Raw genomic sequence first — 10323 nt, forward strand, 5'->3', positions numbered from 1 at the left:
GATGGCACCATCAGGTCCAATCTGAAGCTCTCATACCCACATTTGCCATCACACAGGACTCCCCAAACCCTCTGCTTTCCACCAGCCTCTGGAGGTTGGGATGTCCCAAACCGTGGTCAGAGAGATGGTACCAGTCCCCAACACAAGCACTGTGCTCCACAGGACCAGCTCTGCAGGCAGAGTGGGAACGGGGAGGGAGGTGTCCCAGAAAAAGCCCTCAGCACATCTCCATTCCCCACCACAGACTGCAAAAGGCTGGGGGCACATCTGATCTCCTTCCTCAGCAGATTTTCCTTTCCCCTGCTGAGATTTAATTGCTGTGCCACAAAGATCTACCTGGCCTTGGGGAAGATGGGGGCGAAGGAACAGCTCTGCAGAACGAGATGGTAATTAATTGCTCGCCAGCTCCCAGCCATCCATCTCCTTGTGCAGGCTCAGTTTAAGCATCCCTAGAGACAGAGTGGGATTTGGGTGGGCGTTTCCCAGCATGGTACTGGGCCATGGGACCTGGGGCTCCCGGCACACCCATCACCCACACTTGAGGGTCCTGCTCTGAGTACAGGTTGGTTCAGTGCACTCTAATTAATTAAAGCTCATTTCAATTCAATTACTATTAGAAGTTTAGGGACAGTGCCTTAGAGTTTCTTGTGCAACACGTGACCGCAACCCCCTGCTCCCCAGGAGCACACCCACAAACATTGCAAAACCTCCCAGCAACGGGAAGGCAGAGGCAGAGCGGGTCTGCAGCAAAGCAGCCCTGGAAACGCTGCTGCTCCTTCCCAAAAACCACCCTCACAGGCAAAGGGGACATTACAGGACTGAAAGCAGCAGGCAGAAGCCCGATGTACAGCCCAAAGTACTGCCCAACATGCCTCGAGGCAGCCCAACAAGGATGCACAGGCTGTTGGAACCCACGCAGACCCCAGGAACATCCCATAAAGAAATTCCTCCACCAATACCAACCCCAAGTCCTGCACTGTAATGGCAAGAGAGCCAGGCCGCTGGGAAGATAAAATACAAAGAGGCCCTAAGGGATGAGATGCCTGCTGAGATACCCAAAGGCATGAGGAAGGAGGCAGATCCCTCTGGTCCATACCCAAGGCTCTCCCTCAAGCTGGCGATGCCCCATGCACTCAAACCCTCGTGCACTCAAACCTTCAGGAAGAAAAGCGTCGCTGACTTTGAAAGACACAAGTCTGAAAGGTAAAGAGTCTTGAAAATAGCTAAAAAAGCTGGAAAGCTGGAAGCAGCTCCTGCTCACAGAGCAGCAAGGTCAGAGCCAGGAGTAATTGGAGCTAAAACCTGCCTGGGGAGGAAGAGAAAGGACAATTTGCATTTGCTTTTGCTTTTTGAGGCAAGATTAAACTCACCATTCAGCAGTCTTTTCTCCAGAATTTGGGGGAGAAGGAGGTTGAGATGCAAAAAGGAGAGAAAGAGAATTAGGCATTAAATCACATTAGGCTTTTGGCTGGGACCTGCACAAGTTAAATGCTAAAAAAAATCCCACATCTCTGCACGAGTATGAAATGAATATTAATATATAACCATCTCCCTTCCCTAAAAGGAGGCCACAGCCACCAAGTCCCCCCCCCCAACACATGGAATGTTATTATTGATCTAAAGCCATCAAAAAGCTACACCATGCGCATCCCTGCCTGTGGAGAGCCTCTGCACACCCTGGCACAGCACCACAGCGCAGGGCCCAGCGCTGGGATCTGCAGGGAGGTCTCTCCCTGCACACCCACGCGCTGGCAAGAGAGAAGACATCCTCAGACATGGGGGTTTTACAGTTTGAAGCAAGATAAAAAGGAAAAGGGAAAAAAAAAGGAGGAAAAAAAGGTGTGTGCCAGCCTGTCTGAGGGCTGGAGCCTGGAGCTGCCTGTGTTTCACAGCAGATGTGAAAGAGCAGCAGCCTGGAGAGGAAAAGGCACATTCCCTCTATTATATAAATAGATAAAGTGCTGAGTAGGGCCAACTGCAACTATTAACCTCTCCCAGCTTGGAGACTTCTGGCTCCAGAGAGGGCACAGACAGGACCTCCTTCTCCTCCATTCCGGAGGAGCTGGCTGCCCACCTCTCTTGGCCAGCAGCAATAGCCCTGCCTAACTGAGCCCAGCCTAACCAAGCTCAGCTCTGCAGGTCCAGAGGAAGGAACCCGAGGTCTGACCCAGCAGTTTCACCTCCGACCCTTTCAGACCAGGCAGGCTTGTGTTGCGTCACCTCCCAGACACTGAGCTATGGCACACGTGGGAGCCACCGCCTCCCTGGGCACACAGCCCTCTGAGCCAGCAGCACTTCCAGCAGCTGGGATAGGGGAAAGGCTGAGCTGGGGGCCCTTAGAAAATTGGCCACGGAGGGAAATACTCCAAGTCATGCTTCTCAGATACAAGGGGATGTATGAACCCAGATCCTGGGCTCTCTCAGTGCAGTCCCTGCAGCGAGCAGGGGCTGCCTGGGTGTGCTGCATGTACTACATTAATGCAGCCACTGGCAACGCTGATTTCTTATGTGTGTGATTCCCCACTCCCAAGGGGGACATCCCTGTCAGCAAAGAAAACCCTCTCTGCTCCACGCCAGCAGCAGGGCGAGCATCACTGCTGCACACAGGGTCACCCATGCTACCAAACACTGTCCTCCCCCCACACCTCTGCCTCCCCAAAGACACATTTTCCTTAGCAGAAGCAGCAGCAGCCACCCTCCAGGAGGTTAATTAAAACCTGGCTGCTCAGATGCCAAGCAGATACTGGGACACAGGCATCCACCTGAGAATCCCATGGAGGAAGGAAAAAGAGCAGAAGGAGCCAGGATGGGAAGCAAGCAGTGAAGGGGTGCTGCAAGAGAGCAGCTTGCAGCAGGGCAGGGCTAGGGAGAGCAGAGAGGAGGCCAAAAACACCCACCTGGAGCAGAAAACACCCCACTACTGCCAGGCACAGTCATTTGTTGTCAACACCTCTGGCAGTCTAAGGGTTAAAAATAACTGTGGGGAGCACTGATGGTTTCGTCAGCAACTCAAACCAAAGGAAACCAGCACTAATGCCAAAGTCACCGAGCTGGGTTACCCAACTTCCACCATGCAGTGCCCGGTGCTGCAGGCAGAGCAGGTCCCGGCTGCAGGGACTCCTGTTCACAAAAGATCAAGCCCAATGCTGCAAACCTCTTTATCCTTTTCCTGCTGCTGGCAGCTCACAGGGCCTGTGAAACTCCAGCCCTAGTCACCTCTGATGCATCAGCTGGTCTTAGCGCTCAGGAGGAAGGATTGGGCCTTTGCTTGCATGGCAGAAATGATGCTGAAGGTCCCATGATGCTCCAGCATCCCAGAGAACACAGGACAGTCCCCACAGGGACACCAGCCACAAGCACAGTGTGGCACAGTCCAGCTCTGAGGCACCCACGGGCTGCAGCTAAGCTGCAACCTCTGAACCAGACCGCAGCGGTCCCCAAGGCCTGCTCTAGATGTCAAGACACATGTCCAGCCCCAGGGCTGAGGAGGGTTTAAGCAGTTGTGGCACAGGCAGGGCTGAAGCACACGCTTCAAGGCTGGTGCAAAGCCAAGGGCCAGCATCCTGAGGGACCAAGTTTGAATCTGAGACAAGGCAGCCCAAAAAACATCCCTTTCATCCTGATGAGCTGCCAGAGATGCCACAAACATTGCAAACTCCTGGATCTCGATGGAGATCTACTATGCAACAGCATCTCTTACTCTGAAGAGGAGTTTGGGGAAATACATGTCCCCAGAAGCATTCCTGTCCCATGGTGCATACCATGAAGGTACATACTGTGTAAGGCAAAGTGTAATACAGACCAGGCTGATACTGAGCTGTGAAAGGACTCAGGAGGTTTTTTCCTGAGTGCCCAAAGTTACACCAAGGAGCCAGGTGCATCTTGATGGGTGACTGCTTTTCAGGTCCACTTGGGTGGAACGCTGCCCTGAGGTCTGAACTCAGGTAAACCTTCCCCACCCCATCTAAGCATCTCCAAGCAGCCAGGTTGGCATGCTGAAGGCAACTTCCCAGGAAGGTTTGGAAACATCTACATTGCTCTCTTTGAAAGCTTCAAAAGCGGTGCTTCCCCTCCCCAGGAAGGTTGGGGCCTTTTGATGTCTTACTGCTCCTCCATATACTAGCCCAGCCATTGGACGTGGCTCGCTGCCTTCAGAACCCTGCATCAAACTCCCCCCAACAGCTCCTGCCTCCCCAGAAAGTGCAAAATCCAGAGCGCTGGGGGAAAAACTAGGGACCAGGAAGGAGGGTTCAGTGTGATATAAATCACAGGGACAACTGGGACAAGTCGCCTGCCATTTAATGCTCCTACAAATGTTAATTAAGCAGAATGACTGCCCTTAAATATTGCTTTTTTATCACACAGCTCTTGGCTCTGGTGCAGTGGCCTTCTCCCTGCAGAAGCCCAAAGTGATCTGTCTTCTACATTGGCCATTTCTTAACATTTTCATGATACCTCCAGGCCAAGCCCCCTCTTAAAATGAGGACATTAATCATTTAATTAATAAAGCATCCCTGAGCCTCACAGACCCCACAGCACCAGGCAGCTGCTTAGAAGAAACAAGCATTTAACCACTGACCCAGTGAGTAGATGTTGGGACACATCATGCCTGGCTCCCCCCAACTGCTGCCTGCAAAACCCCAGAGTCAGCTTTGGGCAGGGCAGGGGGACACCTGCACCCATGGCATGGATGTATTTGGGCACAGGTCAGAGCATCGCAGGCTGTCCATGGCAGAGAGGCAGCTGTCTGCACCATGGCTGCAGGGTCTGCATGGCTTGGTGGGGGTCGCAGCACATTTGCCCCCAAACCCTCCTTGCAAATCAGAGCTGCAGTGGTGTCTTTGCCCATCTGGGGCCCTGACCCCTCAGCCCTGCCCTTCCCACTCCACCACCACCACCCAGGTGAGGTTGAGAAGCCACCTTACAGGTTGTGAAGCTTTGCTGCACCTTGGACCTTGCAATTTGGCTTTTGGCCATCTTCAGTGCCTGGAGGTTTTATTACAACACTTTGCCCTTTTTTTTTTTTCTCATTTTGTTTGTTTGTTTTGTATTCCTGGAACACTTGCACACCTCCTGCCCTGTGCAAGTGATGCCCAGAGCCAACGCATGCCTCTTCCTCCTCCTTCCCCCTCCCACCAGCCCAGCTCCAGTGGAGCAGCAGCAACAGCCCAGCAAAAACTCCACTTTGAGCCATAACCAATGGCAAATTCTTTGAGTGAAACGTAATGTGCTGGGAAGCGCTTCACCATTTCACTTGGGAAAACGATCCGTTTGGCAGCAGAGAGGAGGAAAACATGCTTTGTTTTACAAATCCTCTCCCCAGCAGGAGAGACACTCCCAGAATTTAATATACTGACAGTGTTTGGCTGCTTTAACCACTGAAACTCAAGAGTGTGTAAAAAAAACCCCAGCGACACGCTATGTTGTATTGAAGCTTATCCTGCAACTGGTGGCATTGGGTTGGGCACAGGAATTCACCAGCACAAAGGAGCTGCAATTCTCCCACCCATGACAGCCAGCACAGATGGGGTACACGGTCTGAAAGCGGGGTCCCAGGTTTCTCCAAGTGCTGGGCACCTTTACTTAATTCAGTTTTCACCCTCCCTTAGGGTGAGGCCCTGCAGCAGCTCCTTGTGGGAAGGCAGAGAAGATACTGACAGGTAAATATAGGAACTTGCTCTATAGTAGAGAAACTGGATTCAAAGTTATTCAGCACAAGAACTACTTCCCTGAAAGGCAGCTGGCTCCATACAGGTGACTTGGGAGCTTCTCCCAACCCCAAAGCCCAGCCTCAATAAACCACTCAGTATTTCAGTGTATTTCTGCTTACCCTCCAATGGGTTTACCTGCCAAAAGCATCCTACATGTAGCACTGCAGAGGATGGCTGATGGGAAAACACACCTCAGCCCAACAGGACAGTGCTTTTCTGGGGGGGGACTTTGATTTTGCTGTGTGGGGTTTGGGCTCCGGGCATTTGACAGCATCAGCAGAGCAGAAAGAGTAACTGGTATCATAGAATATCAGACTGGTCTGGATTGGAAGGGACCCCAAGGATCACAGAGCTCCAACCCCCTGTCACAAGCAGGGCCACCAACCTCCAGGCCTGGATCTGCACAAGGTTGCCCATCCAACCTGGCCCTGAACACCCCCAGGGATGGGGCATCCACCACCTCTGGGCAGCCTGTTCCAGCACCTCACCACTCTCTCTGTAAAGAACTTCCCCCTAATATCTAATTTAAACCTTCCCTCCTTCAGCTTTAATCCATCCCCCATGTCCTGCCAGTCTCTGCCCTTTAACAAGCTGATTCCCTCCTGTTCCTCTGCTCCCTTCAGGGACTGGAAGGCTGCAATGAGGTCCCCCCACAGCCTTCTCTTCTCCAGGCTGAACCAGCCCAGCTCCCTCAGCTTCTCTCCATAGGGGAGCTGCTCCAGCCCTCTAATCATCATCGTGGCTCCTCTGAACCCTCTCAAACAGTCCCACATTTTTCTCGTACTGAGGCTCCCAGATCTGGACACACATGGTATCTGTAGCTTAAGAGCCCCTTGTTAAATTAGGCTGGCTGTGCCAGAGAAGCACATACCCTTCTGAATGGCCACTGCCAGCTCCTGCACACAGTAATAACAGGAGTGTTATTTTGAGGGCAGGGGGTGGGATCAGATTGCCTCCGCACCAGAGACCGCTTCTGACCTCTCCTAGGAGCAGTCTCAAAGCAAAGAAGCCTGTCTGCCATTCACATTCTTTATCTTTTTAAACAAAAAAAAGTCTGCTTTGTATCTTAGCGCTTTTATAGTTGTTTGCAACCTCCAAGCATTCTTGGAAACATTAATTAATCCTTACGGGAGCCTGTAAAGAGAACAGCATCGCTCCCATTTCAGGGGAGGGGAGCAGGAGGGATGGATTTGGTGACATGCAAAAGGCCATGCTGGACATTGGTGCCAGCAGTGGGGTTGGAAGGGCAGGACCTGCCTATGCTCTGGCACGATGTTCAAAATCGGATTTTACTGCCCTGCCCTTTGGCTGATTATCAAACACAGCTTCTGTGGGAGCTCTGGCAGGTGGGAGGAGAAGCTCTCCCCAAAACTCATCTTGGTGCAGGTGGGTTGGGCAGAAAATTGTTTCAAGGCAAGCAGAAAAGGTGCTCAGCCTCAGGTCTGGCAACATGCTCCTCCTGCACGAAAAGAAACAGGATGGAGCACCTCTGAACGTGGGGATGCTGTCACCTACCCCCTTGCTGTGCTGGCTTCAAAGCTTGAAGTCAGTGGAAGGGCTCCCAGTTACCTAATTAGTTTAATTTAAAAACAAAAAAAAGTCTAAATGGAACTGAGAGCTGGGCACTGGGTCACTAGGTTTGCTCAACCCCCCAGTTTTGCAGCAGCATCACGCATTATGTCAGCTACCTACCACGGACCAACCAACACTAGAGTCCCTCTGCAGTGAACACCGTATAAATGGCTTGTGGGAAAAGGTGTCTGCCCCACCAGGCTCACCCATCCATCCATCTGTCCCTGTCTGCAGGAGAAAACTCCTCCTTCCCCCCAGATCCTCAAGTTCAGGCTGGGATGCAGCAGGAGCTCAGCTCTCAGACTCCCACTGTCTCACAGCTCCGGCTCCTTGGGGGGAAACCAAGCATCCCTTGCAGCCACCAATGCACCCCCAAAGTTCCACCTCATGGAAAACCACAGCAATTGGGAGTTGTTCCATGGGGCATTCCACATTAACTACCCAAAGGCAGGAAATAATGCCTTCTTATTAGAAATGTGCTTCGAGCCTATTATAGTATCTAGGACAAAGTGTTCCTTATTTTGACACTCTCAGATACATCTTATCAGAGCAAGCTCTTCAGAAACACTCACAAAGACTTATCTGACTGTAACAGGTTCCTTGCTTCCCCCAGCATTTTAAAATTAATTTCTATCTTCCCTCCCCCCCTCTTTAGTCAGATGACAGGATGGCCCCACGGTCACATCTGTTATTAGGGCAGCCACTGCGACACATCCCAGCTCCCTCCAGCTCTGCATGGCCAACCCATGGGGAGGGACAAGATGGTCCAGAGCATCTCAGAAAACAACAGTACCTGAAGCCAGAGAGAACTTGGGAGCAACTCACAGTACTTCACAGACACCTAGATTTACTTTTTCTGGGGGGGTGTTTGATATAAATGCTTTCTAAAATTAGCACCTGCCTTTCTGCCAGCTCCAATGTGCTGCCGGTGCTGTGATAAAGCTTTGGAGTGGCTCAGAGGGTGCAACATTTGGGCACTGCCCAACTCACGGCCACTTTTGCTCCATGGGGTTTTCCCAGCCACACAGATCCCATGTGGAAAGGTCTCTATCCCAAACAGTCGTACCCCTGACTTTGGGGAAGGGGGCAGGTTCATCTCAGAGAAGACACCTTATCACAAGGTTGAGAGTAAGTTGGGAGAGCTTTAAAGAGAAGAGCACAAACACACCTGAAACTATTCAGGTTTCTTGACTGGACCACTGAAAAGACAGTCCCAGGTCCCGTAAACCAGCCAGGGAGAGGGATGCTGGCTGATGGGGTAAATGGAAGCATGCCTTTTGGGGGGTGAAGGGGTGAGGGACATGCTAACAAACACCACATCCACTTGCTAAAAAGTTACATGGATGAGAAAAAAAAGCCAAACCCAAAACCCAAGAAGAGAACAGTCAGGCTCTGGACCAGCTGTGTTTTCACATGGACAGACTGACACAGAGCAGATCCACAGGGCAGGAACGCAGCTCCCGATGCCCAATGAGGATCTAAGCAACTTCTCCCAGGTGGTAGAACTGGTTACACGGAGCAGCTCGGACACCTCGCAGGCTCCCTGGGCTCAAGCTTGAAGCTGGGTCTGCTTTCACTTCACATGGGAAACTTGCTGGTTTTCAGAGCCCTGCGGACCCCAGAGCCCTGCAAACCCCCAGCGCTGCGGCCGCCTTATCACTGGCTATCGGTAGAAAAGGTTAAATGCTAATTTGCTGGGTAGAGAGCAGCGCTCCTCAGCTGCCTTTCTGTTTGCTCACAGCAACTTTCCGTAGCGTTGCTTCTCAGCTAATGCCCAGCTCAAACAGACTTTCAAGGGGAAAGGTCTCGGGCTCCGTACAATTAATTCCCCGCTCTTGCACAGAGTCTCACATGCTCATCTCTATGTGCCCCAGTCAACCCCACCAAAAAACTCCACCGAGCAATTGTGTATCCAAAAATAAAGAGAGCAAGATTAAAAAGCCAAGCTGCCAACTGTTGGTATTTCTGAGCTGGGAAGAGCTGATTCTCAAAAGCTGCCTGCTCAAATCGCTTCCGAGCTTTTAGAGACCTGCTTTAAGCACCAAACTTTTGGAAAGTTGAGTGGGAACCTCCTTTGAGTGGGCTGTGCACACTGCAAACCCCACAGCTACCAGCACAAGCAACCAAGGGAAGGAGAAAAAACGCTACCGGCGGGGTTCCTCTCCGCAGACAATGCAAAGCACCTCCTCGGGGTTATTTTCCCAGCTCCAACACCATGACCACCCTGCAGCTCCTCGGCCACTTCCCCAATATTACAACACGGAAGTCAGACCCGCAAAAACAGAGCATGCCCCCTCTTCACCAGCAGGCTTTCAAACCCGAGGTGTGTTTTGCTCCTAGACTGTCTTATCCCCACCGCAAGCAGGCAGCCCCCCCCAAGGAGAAACCTGCCCGTCCTCACCTGCCGCAGGTGCCTCAGCAGCTCGGTGGCCTCCTCCTGCTTCCCCTGCTTCACCAGCACCAGCATGTCTTGGATCATGCAGATCCGCCGGTGGTAAGGGGGCAAGCTGCTGCCACCGCCCTTCCCAAACTTCTCGCCGGACTTCACCACGAGGGAGGCGAGGAAGTCCCCCCTTTCCCTGGGGGGTACTTTCTTGCGGTGGTGGGCCGGGGGGCTCTCCCCGGCGCTGCCCGGCTGGCAGCCCTTGGTCTGCTTGGTCCCCATGGTGCGTAGCCCCGGCTGTTGCAGCCCTGAGGCTGCATGCAAGGAGGGGTGGGCTTGGGGCTGGAAGCCACGGAGAGGGGGTGCAAGGGGGCTAGGGGGTGCACAGAGGGGGGATGCACAAGGGGATGGAAGGGATGCACAAGGAGGAGTGCACAGGGGGATACACAAAGGGGTGGGGGGGGGTGCACAAGGGGTTCAGGGTGCACAGGGGGGTGAGGGGATGAACAGGGGGATGCACAAGGGGGTGGAGGGAATGCACAAGGGGTTCGGGGGTGCGGGATGGGGCTCGGCGCCCCACCCCCCCAGGCAGCCTAGCAGGGGGGCCGGTGCCCGGCGGCGGGGCTGCTCCGCTCCCGCAGGCGGAGGAGAGAACGG

The 10323-nt window shown here is 52.9% G+C and overlaps 1 protein-coding gene across 1 annotated transcript in view; it reads right to left on the reverse strand.

Moving 5' to 3' along the window:
* The window catches only part of LRRC75A (leucine rich repeat containing 75A), a gene marked incomplete at its 5' end in the record, with an annotated part of 88965 nt that extends 79017 nt beyond the window's left edge, over positions 1 to 9948 (reverse strand). The window contains one exon of the mRNA XM_084273002.1: positions 9685 to 9948. Within this exon, the coding sequence (XP_084129128.1) occupies positions 9685 to 9948 (264 nt within the window). The remainder of the gene's footprint in view (positions 1 to 9684) is intronic.
* Between the last annotated feature and the right edge of the window lie 375 nt (positions 9949 to 10323).

This window comes from Gallinula chloropus, assembly GCF_964237585.1.
Source record: "Gallinula chloropus genome assembly, chromosome: 19".
Taxonomy (NCBI): Eukaryota; Metazoa; Chordata; class Aves; order Gruiformes; family Rallidae; genus Gallinula; species Gallinula chloropus.